General features: G+C 43.5%; 1 protein-coding gene across 1 annotated transcript in view; it reads left to right on the top strand.

Moving 5' to 3' along the window:
* stk32a (serine/threonine kinase 32A) overlaps positions 1-17,340 on the top strand; it is a 76,620-nt gene that overhangs the window by 42,920 nt on the left and 16,360 nt on the right. Inside the window, exons 7-10 of the mRNA XM_082141387.1 lie at positions 14,587-14,676; positions 15,307-15,410; positions 16,525-16,641; positions 16,767-16,892. Of these exons, the coding sequence (XP_081997513.1) occupies positions 14,587-14,676; positions 15,307-15,410; positions 16,525-16,641; positions 16,767-16,892 (437 nt within the window). The remainder of the gene's footprint in view (positions 1-14,586; positions 14,677-15,306; positions 15,411-16,524; positions 16,642-16,766; positions 16,893-17,340) is intronic.

The following is a 17,340-nucleotide window of genomic DNA, read 5'->3' as shown; positions in this document are numbered from 1 at the left end:
GCGGCAGAGTACGGTTATGGGAAGATCCCTCGGGTAGAGGAAGCTCTCGCGAGCTATCTTTCTCCCGAGGCCGCATCTTCCCTGAAGGCCCCGGTATTGCCCACCAAGCCATGCCGAGAAACATCTTCTCTGGTGGGCAGAGCTTTTATGGCGGCCGGGCGGGCTGGTAGCTGCCTGCATACCATGGCGGTATTGCAGGCTTATCAAGCTGATCTCCTCAAAGAGCTAGACGAAGGCGAGGGTCCTTCCCCTGATGATATTTTGGAGCTGAGGAAGGCTACTGATTTATCTCTACGCATTACCAAAGAGACGGCCCGTGCAATCGGCCGCTCTATGGCTGGTCTGGTATGCGTAGAGAGACATCTCTGGCTAAATTTATCAGGGATGAAGGAGAGGGAGAAGCACTTTCTTCTCGACTCTCCGATTTCGCCTTCTGGCCTCTTCGGCGGCGCGGTTGATTCCATAGTCGAGAGGTTTCAGGAGGTGAAAAAGCAGTCAGCTGCCTTCCATCAGTATCTCCCTCGCCGTCCTAGCTCTTCGGGGAAGACTGCCGCAAAAGGGCAGTCTCAGCCGTCTACCAGCTCCTTGCACCGTCAGGTGCAGAAAGAGAGTGTCGCCGCCCGCGCCCCTCCTGAGGGAGCCTGGCAAAGGAGGCGACGCTCTCGAGGTAAGCCCTCCCAGCCTAAGGTCGATCTGAGGACCGTCCTTCAGGCGAAGAAGGCTTCCTCTAAGCGGTCCTAGGCGTGGCCGCACCGCTGAGAGCTGTCCCCCCCGGGATGGAGCGATTGAGGTCGCCTCCGTCCCGGAGCTCTCGGGGAATCAGTGCTGTGCTCCCGCCGTCCAGTACGCTTCGGGCCACACTGATTTCCCGCGCACGCACGCCGCTCCAGCCGCCTCAAGTAAGACCTGCGGCTGGGCAGCGAACGCGTACGCACACCGAAAATCATTCTCGACTGCTCCCTGCCGGTCAGCCGCTTCAGGGGGTCGGGAACGAGGCTCGGTTGATTATCTCGGCGCATGGTCATGCCTTCCGAATATATCTGCGTGGGCCCTGCGTACTGTAGAGCTGGGTTACAGACTGCAGTTCAGCTCCCCTCCCCCGAAGTTCAACGGGGTGGTCTGGACTGTGGTCGGCCCAGAGCAGGTTCGGGTTATGGAACAGGAAGTTCAATCCCTGTTGGTCAAGGAGGCCATAGAACGTGTTCCTCTGCCAGACAGGGAGTCCGGGTTCTACAGCCGGTACTTCATAGTTCCCAAGAAGGATGGGGGGTTGCGTCCAATAATAGATCTCAGGCACTTGAATCGTTCTCTGAGGAGATTCAGGTTCAAGATGCTCACAATTCCAGCCATCGTGAGTCAGATCCAGTTCGAGGACTGGTTCGTCACGATAGATCTGAAGGACGCATACTTCCATATCTCCATCCTTCCATGTCACAGGAAGTTCCTGAGGTTCGCTTTCGGGGGCGAAGCGTACCAATATCGGGTTCTTCCCTTTGGCCTAGCTCTTTCCCCTCGCACCTTCACCAAGTGCATGGATGCAGTGCTGGCTCCACTGAGACTCCAGGGCATCCGTGTACTAAATTACATCGACGACTGGCTAATATTAGCCAAGTCATACGATATGGCAGTTCGACATCGAGATGTCGTTCTCGCTCATATCAGGTGCTTGGGGCTGAGACTCAACACGAAGAAAAGCGTGTTGACGCCCTCCCAGAGGACTACGTTCCTGGGAGTGGTATGGGATTCCACGACGATGCGGGCACAAATGTCTCCTGCTCGGGTGGGTTCCATACAGGCGTTGGTCTCCAGAGTGAAGCTAGGCCACAACCTCACTGTGAAGCAGTTTCAAATACTGCTGGGGCACATGGCAGCAGCGTCCAACGTCATACCTTTTGGCCTGCTACACATGAGACCCCTACAGTGGTGGTTGAGAGCCAAGGGGTTTTCCCCGAGGGGAAATCCGTTCCGTATGATCAGAGTAACGCGCAGATGCCTTCGTTCTCTCGTCATATGGAGGAAACCTTGGTTCCTGTCCCAGGGACCAGTACTGGGAGCATCATGTTGCCGGAAAACCGTTTCAACAGATGCCTCCCTTACTGGTTGGGGCGCGGTCATGGACGGCCGCTTTGCGAGAGGTCTGTGGGAGACCCGGCACTCTTCTTGGCACATCAATTGCCTGGAAATGCTGGCGGTCTACAAAGCTCTGAGGAGCTTTTTCCCAGACCTCCGCGGCCACCATGTCCTGATACGCTCGGACAACACTTCTGTAGTCGCGTATCTGAATCATCAGGGGGGTCTGAGGTCGCGCCCTCTATGCAGACTGGCACACCAGATCCTTCTGTGGTCCCAGGGGAAACTGTCGTCTCTCAGAGCGATGTACGTCCCCGGGGACCAAAATCAGGGAGCAGACATCCTGTCGAGGCAGGGGCTGAGGCCCGGGGAGTGGCGACTCCACCCAGAGGTGGTGGAAGCCATGTGCGTGAGATTCGGCCCAGTGGAAGTGGATCTGTTCGCGTCTCAAGAGACGTCTCACTGTCCACTGTGGTTCTCTCTCAGGCATCCAGCTCCGCTGGGGCTGGACGCCATGATGCAGACGTGGCCGAGGCTGCGTCTGTACGCATTTCCCCCGATCGCTCTGCTCCCGGGAGTCCTGGAGCGGGTCCGCCGGGAGGGGATCAGTCTACTTTTAGTAGCACCCCGCTGGCCGACCCGAGTATGGTTCTCGGACATTGTAGCACTGCTGGACGGCCTCCCGTGGCAGGTCCCTCTGAGGAGGGATCTGCTGTCTCAGGCAGGGGGCACAATATTCCACCCCCGGCCAGAGCTGTGGAACCTTTGGGTCTGGCCCCTGAGGGGGCTCGGTACCTAGAGGCTGGCCTTTCAGCAGATGTTGTCGAGACCTTACTCAGCTCCAGGGCTCCCTCTACCAGGAGACTGTACAGCCTGAAGTGGAATGTGTTTTCCACTTGGTGTAGAGAGCGTGAGGTGGACCCAGTTAACTGCCCAGTGGCTTCAGTGCTGGAGTTCCTCCAAGATCGCTTCTCCGCCGGTCTTACCCCGTCCACACTTAAGGTGTATGTGGCTGCCATTGCGGCTTTCCACTCGCCTATAGGTGATGGGCCCTTGGGGAGGCACCATCTGGTTGTACGTTTCCTCCGTGGGGCTCGGAGGATGAGGCCTGCGGCTCGCTCCAGAGTCCCAACCTGGGACCTGGCGGTGGTACTTGAAGGGTTGGCTGAGGCCCCCTTCGAGCCACTGGAGTCGGCTGAGGCAAAGAACCTGACCCTTAAGGTGGCCTTTCTCCTTGCTATCACTTCTCTGAGGAGAGTGGGGGATCTCCAGGCCTTGGCGATATCGCCAACTTGCCTGGAGTTTGCCCCTGGCGGAGTTAAGGCCATCTTACATCCTAGACCGGGCTATGTGCCCAAGGTGCCATCTAATGTGGCACGGTCAGTGGTTCTTCAGGCATTCCATCCTCCACCTCACGTGACGGCGGAAGAGGGGAGACTTCACCTGCTCTGCCCGGTCAGAGCCCTGAGAGTGTACCTTGAGAGGTCCTCTCAGTGGAGGAAGTCAGACCAGTTGTTGGTGTGCTTTGGTTCACCCAAGAAAGGGCTGCCTGCATCCAAGCAGACAATCAGTAATTGGATTGTTCAGGCTATAGCCATGGCTTATCAGGTGCGCAGTTTGCCTTCACCTATAGCTGTGAGGGCTCATTCTACCAGGAGCATGGCCTCCTCGGTAGCCCTCCTTTCTGGAGCCTCGCTTCAAGATATTTGCGAAGCGGCTGGGTGGGCCACTCCACACACCTTCATAAGATTTTATAGTCTGCAACTCCCTGTGACGCCTGGCGCCAGAGTGATCGCGTCCTAAGTGTGCCTGGTCTCCCAGCTTCACACTAGGGTGGCGTGCTTACGGTGTGGCATAGTGGGCATTGCGTTCCCATAGTGTCGTCACGACGACGACGCAGTGCGAGTTCCCTCGAAGGGGAACGTCTCGGGTTACGACTGTAACCCTTGTTCCCCGAGAAGGGAACGAGACACTGCGTCTCGTCGCCACACCTATCACGTTCAGAGCGCTTGCTTCATCGCAAAGTAGCTAACGTGTGTTTGAGCCAGCGTCCCTTTGTATCTTCCGGGCATGCCGTCATCTACTACGTCATGACGCAGCACCAATCAGGATTGGACAGATTTCATTCATACTTCAGATGCGTTACGCTGGGGGCGTTCCCATAGTGTCGTCACGACGACGACGCAGTGTCTCGTTCCCTTCTCGGGGAACAAGGGTTACAGTCGTAACCCGCGACGTTTCTTCTGCTCATCAAGCCTGCATTTATTTGATCAAAAATACAGATTTTTTTTTTAATATTGTGATCAATTATTACAATTTAAAATTATTGGTTTTCAATTTATTATACTTTAAATGATCATTTATTTCTGTGATGCAAAGCTGAATTTTCAGGATCATTACTCCAGTCTATCACATGATCCTTTAGAAATCATTCTAATATTCTGATTTATTATGAGTGTTGGACACAGTTCTGCTTCCTAATATATTTGATGAATAAAAGGTTAAAAAGAACTGCATTTATTCAAAATAAAAATATATTTTGTAATATTATAAATCTTCTTTACTATCAATTTAACACATCCTTGCTGAATAAAAGTATTGATTTATTTTTAAAAAAAGAAAGGAAAAAAAAAATTACTGACCCCAAATGACTGACCAGTAGTGTATATTGCTGTTACAAAAGATTTCTATTTTTAAAACATTTGCTTCTTATTTTTCTTTTTTTTTTTTTTTATCAAAGTATCCTAAAAAAGTATCACAGGTTATGAAAAAATATTAAGCAGCAGAACTGTTTCCAACTTTGATAATGAATCATCATATTAGAATGATTTCTAAAGGATCATGTGATAGACTGGAGTAATGATCCTGAAAATTCAGCTTTGCATCACAGAAATAAATGATAATTTAAAGTATAATAAATTGAAAACCAATTTTTTTAAATTGTAATAATATATAACAATATTACATATTTTTTCTGTATTTTTTATCAAATAAATGCAGGCTTGATGAGCAGAAGAAACTTCTTTCAAAAACATTAAAAATAGTAATGTGTCCAAACTTTTGACCTGTACTGTATATTGGGCTTTTTAACTTATTAACTTATTAACTGCTCAGGACAAACAAGGGACTCAAAAAAAACCATCACAAAAAAAACAAAAAAAAACAGCCGTAGATCATCCACGTAACAACAGTTACAGTATTAAGAATCAAGGGTATGTAAACTTTTTTTTTATAAATTCAGCAATTTATTTGTCTTGTGGACTATATTTAAACATCTTTTATGTAAAATATCTTATTCAGGACAGTACTAAATAAAAAATAGCATGCATTTTATATGATCCCTCTTATTTTGTTAAAATAATTTACATTTTGCAGATTCTGCAAGGTGTATGCAAACTTTTGAGCACGACTAATTTTAGGCTCTTTCTATTGTGCACATTTTAATGTGGCATTTTTGCCTGTGGTATCTGACCCTGCGTTCCAATTTTCATATTATCTGCCCTTAAATTGTTTCTGATATTAGAATTGGTGTGTCCCAAATTCTTATGTTGATGCACACTCTTAACGGCGCTTTGGCTGAGGATTTAGTTCAGAACTACATGTCTCCCTTATCCTTATCTATTTGGTGTTAGAAACATCTGAGTCATGCAGTTGTGTGATGTCTCCAGGACAGATTGGAGAATCATTGATCTAGACAAGCATCACCTACCATTTCTGTCCTTTAAATATAAGCCCTAAGGTAAACATCTGCTCCTGTGCTGAAGAACATATCAGAGGAGGTTTTGTGATCTAGGATTGCTTCTGTCTGTACAGATTAATGTCACTGGTCTCAGAGCAGTCATTTCAGATAGATTATGAAGACAGTATATCTTGGAAAGGGCGAACAGTTGCTTTCATCACACAGCACTGAAGGCCTGTGAACACTAAACAGTTATTGTAGCTTTGACACTTACTTTTATGACCCTTATGTATTGCCTCTCCATTTCACACTTGCTCTGAGTGAACTCAATTTTTGAAGTATTTGGTTTATTTTGGTTTATTTAGGGTTGCCAATGATTGGTTGTTTATGTGGGGTTGTGATTTCTTTCAATATTTAAATTAATATAAATTTAATCATTTAAAATCAATATCAGAATTTATATGTACATGTACTAATTTAGTTCATTTATAAATATAGCCGCTCTGGAGAAAACAGTGATGTTATCGTCCAGCTCAGTTCAGTTCTCATATAATGGTGTCAATGCAGGTAGATCAATAATATTGTTGAATATTAAATGTTATTTGTCCCCAACTAAGCAAGCCAAAAGCCAAAGGCGAGGAAACAAAACTCAGATAAAAAACCTTTTTCCTAGGGAAGAAAGAGGCTGGAACCGGTGAACATTAAACATAACTTTAATATAAAATAAACAAACAAGAGAGCAAAAGAAAAGCGGCAGCTCCTTACAAAAGTAAAGCGGCAGGCCTAGTCCTCTCTCATCCTTCACTGTCGTCACTCCTCCTATCATACCTCCGGAGGTCGTCGGTGGGACTCAAGATTGGTGTGGTGTGCAGGTGACGCTCGTATCCTCGACTCCGTTCCCACGGCTCTCGGTCCTCCTCATTCGAGCAGCCGGCAGGAGTCCCCCGTTCCCTACTCCTCCCCATCATGGCGGACGGCACCAGGCTCCGACCCACGGCGAACAGCGGTGACTCCTCCGCTCCCTCACAGACCGCAGCCGCCCCTCCAGAACCCAGGCCACCGGCAGCGAGTTCGTCCATGAGCGTTTACACTGCAAAAGCAATTCCTCTGGGAATGGTGGAAAGTGGACGAGCACAAAACGTTTTAGACCCCGTTTACACCTGTATTTAGCGTCGTCCACTTGTGATCCGATCTGACTTTTTTGACTTTGACAAAATCCCTTTGAAGGAAAGTCATTCCACTCTGTGGCCATATTTGCAATGCCTCTGGGTAGCTGTTTTGGACCAACACCTATCTATTTGAACGGGGAAATACTGAAATCTGAAATATATATCCACCACCTCAAGTGGCCATGCCCATGGCGACAGACTCTGCACAGCCCTGCTCGATCGCACCCAGATCCCCCACAGTGGCGAGGACTCTTTGACAGCGTGTTCCTTCTTCCTCCCGGGTTTTGGCACCAGTGTAACAAGGTTAGATGTTGTGGGAAGAAGGGGGCAGGAACAGGCGAACATTTCACAGACTTTAATACATAAATAAACACAAAACGAAAGTAAAGGCGGCAGTCGTCCGTTATGCACACACATAAACAAAACATAAAATAATGTCCAAGGGCCTCATTTATAAACGTTGCGTACGCACAAAAGAAGGCTTTTTTATAAAAAGCAAACTTGACGGGAAAATGTGCGGTCCTTCACGCAACTCTGACCCAGGCGTACGCACAAAAACGGGTGAAATGAGAAATGGCGACACCGTCGGCAGATGGAAGAAACACGTGAAAGTGTGTGAAACTGTGGACCGTTGTGTAAAAGAAATGGCAATACTGCCTCTCATAAATAACATGAAGACTTCACAAAGCTTACAATTAACAGCCTACACGAACACCCGTTTGATCGATCTGCAGTGTAAAACACACAAAATCAAACGAAGATTACAACAGAAATGCAAATTAACACATATTTGCAAAAAGAAATATGTTCTACAATAATATTGCCATGTTATGCAATTCATCCTCATAACACAGCTCCAGTGTCCCCTTTCCCCCACTCGTGGCAGTCACACTCTGGCGATGGAGCGCTAGACACTTTTTTGCATCGGCTTTGATGTCCGACCATTTCTTTTTTATTTCGGCCACGGTCGAGGTTGTGAGGCTGCAGCATTAACGGCGTCTGCAACCTTTTGCCACTCAAGTGCCTTTTTGGCATTAGTAATGCTCACACTGTGCCCTCCAAACAACATTTTACTCCTCTTTTCCACCTCGGCAACGATAATTTCTACTTCACATTGAGGGAAGTTACGTTTCTTGGTTTTCCTCTCTGTGTTTGCCATGTTTTCGCAATCGATGAATATTAACTTGTGGGCGTTTCACTGACTATTTATGGGCAACTGTGGGCGTGACATGAAGCCGCAAAAGCTGCGCTACATTTAGAATTGATTGTGATTTATTAATGGAAAACTGCGTAGGATGTGCGTGCACACGGTTTTATAAATCCGAATATTTCTGCGCGTACGCACGTCCTATGTTTCATCCGTACGCCACTTCTGACGCAAATCCTACGCAAAGTTTTTATAAATGAGGCCCCAGGCCTGGTCCTCTCTCATCCTTCACTGTTGTCGCTCCTCCTTTTATGCTTTCGTAGCTCCTCTGTGAGATACGAGGCTGGTGCGGCACAGGTGACGCTCATTAGTTATCACGACACCTGGCTCTCGGCCTCGTCCTGCTTGCCAAAATGACACTGCACTTTTCTCCCTTCTCCCCTCCACTGGTGGGGCATCATGGTGGCCACAGCACCTGGGGGTAAGGACTGATGAGGCAAGAGAAAAGGAGACAGAAGATGAGGAGGGACAAAGGCAAGAGAGATGAAAGAGAAAAAAAAAAAAATCTGGGTCCGGTTCCCAAAACACACTGCCATCTGGTGGATTTCCCACAGCACCACGCTCTCTTTAGCCCCTTTCATACAGTGCGTTGATCCCGGAAAATTGCCATAAAATTGCCAGAGTACCTTCTGTGTGAACGCAAACACGTCCTGAGATTGATTCCGGGATCGATTCCAGAATGGGGACCTAGTAACATTGCCGGGATTAGTCACGGAATACGGCCTTTGTGAACAAAAGCTGTAATCAATGCCGTAAGGGGTGTGACATTACACGTCACATCGATGTCACGTCTTTACGGGATGTGTGTGAAAGTGCGCACAGATTCCGGAAAATCACTGGCAGTGTGAATGAACCAAAATCAAACAATCCTGGGACAAATTATCGGTGTATTTCCCGGAATCTCTTTGTGAAAAGGGCTTTTAACAGCTCATCCCTCCTTCCTTCGGGGTGTTGGAACCACAAGGTTTGTTGATAAGGGAATAATGAGGTGGGAACCAGCAAACGTTAAACATAACTTTAATAATATCAAAACAAAAATACATTAAAAAAACATAAACAAAAATAAAAAATCTAAATATAAGAAAATGTATGACCATAAAAATTTGTCAATGGTGTAAGAATAATACTTAAACGCACAATTCTGTGATGAAGTTTTGTTATTTTGCTTCTCAAAAAAAAAATCTATGTTTTGAGGAACAAAATAATAAAACTGATTAAAAGTTATTTTTGCAATGCAAGTTTTGGTAACACTGACTTCATTGTATGGACAAAAAAAGCATATTTTAGCACAAAATATACTCTTTTACGTTTCACAGAAGAAAGAAAGTCATACAAGTTTTGAAACATAAGTAAATGAAGACTGCCTACTGCTGATGAAGCCTATGGCAAAACATCCATATGCTTTTGACTGAAAATCAGATATTTGGAAGTCAAAATGCTTTTTAAGGCCATCTGCTCGGCTTACAAACACAGACCAGTGCTCTTTTGAACCCCTGGAGGGTGTCGGTAAACCGCTGACTCCTGCAGACCTCACGTCTAGAGGAGGTGCTCTCCACAGCTCAGTGGACACATGGGTGTTTATATCCTGAGGAATAAAACATAAGTTGCCTCCATTGCTTATACTGCAGTAGTCAAGATCACTCACACAGAGAGAGTTGAAAAACACTCTGCATTCTGACATGAGAGAGAAAGACACAGTTATGAAGGAGGGAGGGAAAGAAGAGCAGGACAAATGCCATGATTCGTTCACACACAACACATTTTTTAATCATAGATTATAGGGATTTAATACCATGTCCATATGATGGGTATTAACTGATTATATGTAATCTGAATTACATAATCAAAAGAGTCCAACAATTATTATTATCACGATTCCCTGTCTCACTGTTTCATGGACTCTTATTTTGTAATTCTGTTGTCTTGCTGTGTCTGTGTTCTCTTCCTGTGGTTTAGTTCCTGTTTCCTTGTTTTTACTGCATCTTGTTAGTTTTCATGTTCATCTGCTTCAAGCCTCATTGCTTGTGGATATTAATCAAGTCAAGTCAGCACATGACAGTTATATTACGTTTTAAAATACTCATAATCAGACTACAGTTACATTTTTATTGATTACTTAATATTCACAAAATGCAAGTAAATTATTAATAATTTATTGAGTCTCACTAATTCTTCTATTCTGTCTTTTAAATGGTCCTTTCTCAATTCTCAAAAGTCAATTCTGCTACTAAAGATAGATAGATAGATAGATAGATAGATAGATAGATAGATAGATAGATAGATAGATAGATAGATAGATAGACATATGAAATTAAACTTTTATTTAAACATAACAAATGTATTATTATTAGTGTTAGTATTATAATTACATTGAGATGTAATAGCTAAATTCTATTGTACAACAGTAATATATTTCTGTCACAATTTCTTCAGGTCAAACCTAACTTTTATTTTGACGAGTTGCCGTAAAGACCTTTGAGTCTCTGTGTGTTTATGATATAACGATAGTTTTTCTCAAATGAAACGGTAAAATGCTGGTGAAGTGACTCTCAGAATCTTCCGCGTTATACAGTAAATACCGTTTTTATAATTGGATTCCGCAATTCCGTCCTACTTTTTGGTAACCCTTGATTTCCACTGTATGGACAAAAAATGTTTCGCATAAGAAAGAAACTCAATTCTGAAATTACATCATGGTGAGAAAATTATGGCAGAATTTAACATTTTGAATAAACTATCCCTTTAATACGATGGCGCAGTAGTGCACAACTCAACAACATTTAAAAAGCAAACATAAGTTCACAACACAATGAAAACAAGCCACAACACAACGAAATCAAGCCACAACACAACGGAAACAAGCCACTACACAACATAAACAAGACACAACAAAACAAAATCAAGCCACAACAAAACGAAATCAAGCCACAACTAAATGAAATCAAGCCACAATGAAAACAAGTCACAACACTACGAAATCAAGCCACAATACAATGAAATCAAGCCACAACACAACGAAACCAAGCCACAACACAACAAAAACAAGCCACAACACAACAAAAACAAGCCACAACACAACAAAAACAAGCCACAACACAACTTTGTAAGACTGCCGACTCTATAGAACAGTGGTAAGGAAAACTAACTTTACAGCGCTCCGAGAGCCCTCTAGTGGTTGGGAGCATTTCCGCTGTGTTATGGCTTTATTTCGTTGTGTTGTGGCTTTATTTCATTGTGTTGTGGCTTGATTCCGTTGTGTTGTGGCTTGATTTTGTTGTGTTGTGGCTCTTTTCCATTGTGTTGTGGCTTGATTTCGTTTTGCTGTGGCTTGATTTTGTTTTGTTATGGCTTGATTTTGTTGTTTTGTGGCTTGATTTCATTTTGTTGTGGCTTGATTTCGTTTTGTTGTGGCTTATTTCCATTGTGTTGTGGCTTGATTTTGTTGTGTTGTGGTTTGATTTTGTTGTGCTGTGACTTGATTTTGTTGTGTTGTGGCTTGATTTCGTTGTGTTGTGGCTTGATTTCGTTGTGTTGTGGCTTGATTTCGTTGTGTTGTGGCTTGATTTTGTTGTGTTGTGGCTTGATTTCGTTGTGTTGTGGCTTGATTTCGTTGTGTTGTGGCTTGATTTCGTTGTGTTGTGAACTTATGTTGGTTTTTTAAATTCCGTTGTGATGTGCACTACTGCACCATCGTACTTTAAGGTTTATTGTTGATTAGTATAGGTAAATAGTTTAACATTCTAATGGACTACTGATGTTACACAAGCAGTGACAGGCACACAAATTCGATAACCATTTCATAATTATATACATTGCATTAGGAAAGTAATCCAAAATTTGCTGGAATGTTTACATACATTTTTTAATCTCAAAAAGACATAATTAACTATGAGGTCCATTGTTGGTGTGTAAATAATGCAGCTCCTGCATGAAGCTGTTTTACATTGATATCAACACTGCACACATCCACTCTCATCTACTCTCTCTATAATATAGGGACACATATGCATATGCATAGATAAAAAGAAAATCCCATGTGCCCCTTCCTTCTGTGTCTTGTCATACACACACAGCATCTGCTCTAGTTTTCTTACAGCCTTTGGCGATGGCAGATCTTCATCAAGGTGAGCGGCTGACTTTGGCCCTCTCACTCCGGACACTGTTATTTCCTTCGCTGCTCACCACACTTAAAGTCATCTCATTACCAGGAAAGAGTAAAGCAACAGTCCCACAAATCAAACCAAACTGTTTTATCAGGGCAGAAAGGAAGGAGTAGATTCTGGAAGGTGCTGTTTCAACCTCAATATTGAGACAGAGTTGGGCTGTATATATTGTAGAATGGGGGATTACTGTTGTAATGCAAGCATGTTGTATATGAAACCCTAGAAGCAAGGCTATAAAGGGGTAGGGATGCACGATATATCGGCCACCATATCGGTATTGGCTGATAAATGGTCATTTTTAATGTTAATGTTATCAAACCGATATATTGAAGTCAATAAATAATGGATTTTTTCCTTCAGCTGAGAAACTTCAGATGCGCTCTGTTCGTCATGATGGTTTTGAATCGCTTAAAGGGTTAGTTCACCCAAAAATGAAAATTACCCCATGATTTACTCACCCTCAAGCTATCCTAGGTTTATATGACATTCTTCTTTCAGTTATATTAAAAAATGTCCTGGCTCTTCCAAGCTTTATAATGGATGGCCGTTTCTGTTTTAAGTCCATAAAAGTGCATCCATCCATGATAAAAGTTCTCCACACAGCTCCGGGGGGTTAATAAAGGCCTTCTGAAGCGAAGCGATGCGTTCGTGTAAGAAAAATATCCATATTTAAAACTTTATCGACTAAAATAACTAGCTTCCGGCAATGGTGAGCATGGGGCATGGTCGACCCAGCATCTGGTAAGCCAAGACGATGGCGTCCACTATCCAAGTGAGACAACCTTTGCTTAGAGAGAGCCTTTCCCTTCAGCTTCCCACCAAAACAGACAAAGAGCTGGTCTGAGGTCCTGAAACACTACGTTCTCTCTACGTAAGCACGGAGGGTGCGTACTGGACAGAGCAGTGCCATGGCTGGGTCTGCCTCCTCCGAGGGCAGCGCTTGCAGGTTCACCACCTGATCCCTGAAAGGAGTGGTGGGAACCTTGGGCACGTATCTAGGCCGGGGTCTCAAGATCACGTGAGAGTTAGCCGGCCCAAATTCTAGGCACGCTTCGTCAACCAAAAATGCCTGCAGGTCCCCTACCCTCTTGATGGAGGCCAAAGCGACCAGGAGCGCTGTCTTATTGACAGGAACTTAAGCTCAACTGATCGTAATGAGAGCTCTCTGCAGGGCTGATAAGACCACTGCGAGGTCCCAAGAGGGTATAAGAGGAGAGCGAGGAGGATTTAGTCTCCCCCTCAGCAACCTGACAACCAGGTCATGCTGTCCCATCGTTTTTGACTCCACAAGGTCATGGTGCGCAGAGATCACTGCCACCCCACAAAGGAGGTCCTTCCTCAGAGGAATTGGCCAGGGGAGGGGCTGTCGCAAGGAGCACCAGTTCGGAAAACCAAGTCCGGGTGGGCCAATGAGGCGCAACCAGAAGGACCTGCTCCTCGTCCTCCCTGATCTTGCACAGGACCTGTGCAAGAAGGCTTACTGGGGGAAACGCATACTTGTGGAGGCCCCGTGGCCAGCTGTGCGTTAGTGCATCCGAGCCGAGGGTCCCCTTGGTCAGGGAATAAAACCAGCGGCAGTGGGAAGTGTCTGGGGAGGCAAGCAGATCCCAAATCAGCTGAACTGTCTGGGGATGGAATCTCTATTCCCCGGGATGTGGCCGAAATCGTGAGAGCTCGTCGGCTACACGATTCAGCTCTCCCGGAATGTAAAAGGCTCGAAGCGACCTCAGATGCTTCTGACTTCATAAGAGGAGATGGCGGGCGAGTTGCGACATACGGCGGGAGCGCAGACCACCTTGTCGGTTGATGTACGCTACTGTCGCTGTGCTGTCTGAATGGACTAGTATGTGTTGGTCCTTGAGCAACGTTCGAAAATGGTGCAAAGTCAAACGTAAGTGCCCCTGCGCCAAGACGAAATCATGAGTGTCACATACTTCCAGTCCTGCTCCAAATGAGCCAGTGCCATTGAGATGAATGGGAATGCTAACAGATAGCTATCTCCAGATATTATAGACCTTGCCGGTATCAAGAGATATTGATTCTATGATGTTAACATACTCAGCAGTATGTACTTTCACATCACCAGCAAATGCAAATTGGGATGCCATTAGCGTGAGACCATAAATCTCACGAAAGTCTCTGTAAGCATCCGTTTAACTGCTTTTATTTAAAGCAAAAGTTTTGATTATTGTTTAATTTCCTTATATTTGATTTAAATGAATTCAATTTCTTGTAGTCCAATGATATACAGTAGTGTACAATATGTGGTTTTGTTTAGTGTTTATCTCTTCTTTGCAGGTCATGCTCACCTGACAGATTTTAACATAGCTGCTATTGTGAAGAAAGACTTAAAAGCCACATCTATTGCAGGGACAAAGCCATACATGGGTGAGAGCTTTCATACTTCTCTTTAACACTGAACGACTTCTAGTCATGCTTTATTTGTGTATTTGTGAAACAACTTCAGTCAAAGGTTCCTTATTTTACTCTTCATTGACAAATTGTTAAATGTTATAGGAAAGTAGTTTTCACAGTTTTTAATCAGACAAAGTGTTCTTTCTTCTGTAAATAAAATTCATGGAATTCACAGTGAATCCTAGACTGTCATTAAAAGCCTTTTATAACAGAATTAAAATCTATGGTTAAAATATGGTTTAAGTGTACTGCTGAAAGTACTTTAGTAAAATAGATGCTAATGCTATCATGTGCTAACAGAAAATAAGGATTTTGGTCAAATAGAGGAACTTAAAGCTCCACAGTACCAGGCTTTAGTATGTTCCATTCTAATTTGGTAAAAAAAAAAATCATCAACAAATTACCATGGTATCACTGTGTAGGTACTATCAGAACATAATTTCAGTAAAGATTTGGTAGATAAAACTCAAGCTATGAAAGCTATAAATTCCCTGTAATGTAATGAAACCTATCATTTGAAAATGCTGAAACAAGTTCTGTACAAACAACAGTACTTCATATACTTTAGCATAATCTTTGCTGTTGTGTTTTCTATTGTTGCAGCCCCAGAACTGTTCCAGTCGTTCGAGGGAACACACCCAGGTTACTCTTTCTCAGTGGACTGGTGGTCTTTAGGGATTACTGCATATGAGCTTCTCCGTGGACAGGTGAGGGACTCTCAACCATCTGATCTGAGATCAGTATTAGGACAAGACGGTGACACTTTAGAATACTGTTCCTTCACTAATGAATAACTACACAGGAACAAATAAGTACACTCTGTTAACATTCTAGTAACTAACAAGAAACTCTGATTAACGAATTAGTAAGAAATAGCGCTCAGTTGAAAAGTTGAATAGTTCACTATTCGCTAATCGGTAACTAACTACTATTTTTCATACCTCACTAAAGACTACTAAGAACTACTATATACAGGTTCATAATTAATATTAATAATGCATGATGTATAATATAAGGTAATGGTAACCCATTAGTAATAAATCAAGTGTTACTACATCCTCCTAAAGAAATGACTAATTATTTGAATCAGTATTCTAAGGTGAAAAGCTTGTTAACTACCTAATATTGACTGAAATCATTGTAAGCTTTTGAGGTTTTTGTAAGGTTTTGGATAGTAATGACTGAAGTGTTACTACATCCTTCTAAAGGAACTACTAATTATTTGGATCAGTTTTCTAAAGTGAAGATAATGGTAGCACACTAGTAATGAGTAAAGTGTTACCAAATCCATCAGAAGGAAATACTATTCAAAATCTTACAAAAATCTCAAAAGCTTACAATGACTTCAGTCAATATTTGGTAGATATAATTTTTATCACTTTAGAATACTGATCCAAATATTTAGTAGTTCCTTTAGAAGGATGTAGTAACACTTGAGTCATTACTAGTGGGTTACCGGTACCTTTTATTATAAATTCTGCATTATTCATGTTAATTATGAAGCTGTATATAGTAGTTCTCTGGGAGACATGAAAAAATAGTAGTAATTGATTAGCTAATAGTGAATTATCACATTCAACTGAGCTCTATTACTTACTAATTCGTTAATCAGAGTTTCTTGTTAGTTAATCGTAGTTACTAGAATGTTAATAGTGCGTTACTCATTTGTTCCTGTGTAGTTAATCATTAATGAAGGAACAGTATTATAAAGTGTTACCGACAAGACTCATCATGTGCTGCTGAGAATCAGCTGGCAAGCAAATGTAGACGTTTCATTGACTGTTGCATCATGGCTGATTTCCCCCTGGGTTCTCTCTTTAGAGGCCGTACATCATGCGCACTAACACACCAGCCAATGAGATCCTGCAAACTTTCCACAAAGCGCATCCCTGTTATCCTGCGGCCTGGTCTTCAGGGATCAAATCTCTCCTACAAATGGTAGCATTAATCACCCCGTAGTCATACTTTATTGCATTTATTTTTAGGATCAATTAAGAAATATACATGATCTAATACCATAGGAAACATTGATTCCAAAAGAAAAAGTTTCCGTCTGTTGTCAGCTGTTGTGTGTAGATGCTCAGAAGAGGATTTCCTGTCTCTCGGAGCTCCAGGACTTGGAATACCTCTCTGATGTCAATTGGGATGCTGTGCTCAGCAAACAAATCCCACCTGGCTTCCTCCCTAATGTAAGTATATAACACACACACACTGCAAATAAAGAGACATGCACATGTAGACTTTCCAGATATGAATTATTTTAACTTAATTTACGTCACACTTTGCAAAACTTGTGCAGATTTATGATTAACTGGTCTTAACTGAGAGGTTTTGGTGCAGTGAATCTTGGGAGCCATCAGTTGACCCCTACAAAAAAAAAAACGTTAGTTTTAGAAGGCTCATTTGCTGAGGTTATTCTTTGAAAATGTCTGTTTGGAACAACAGTTCAGCATGGTTACCGTGATTGCTTTACCTTCAGAGTGTCCTGCGTAAGCAATATTTATGCTGTTTGGAATGCACTGTAAAAATGCTGAATTCCAAAATTGGCTCAACACAAGTGAAGTGAATCTTAGGAAAGCTCTGGCACTATTACAGCCACTTGCTTCAATATTTTGCAATCTGTGCGTTCCTAATGTG

This window comes from Leuciscus leuciscus (assembly GCF_965113295.1).
Source record: "Leuciscus leuciscus genome assembly, chromosome: 16".
Lineage (NCBI taxonomy): Eukaryota > Metazoa > Chordata > Actinopteri > Cypriniformes > Leuciscidae > Leuciscus > Leuciscus leuciscus.
Note: the sequence above shows the minus strand (reverse complement) of the source record. Positions and strands in the feature narration are given on the sequence as shown.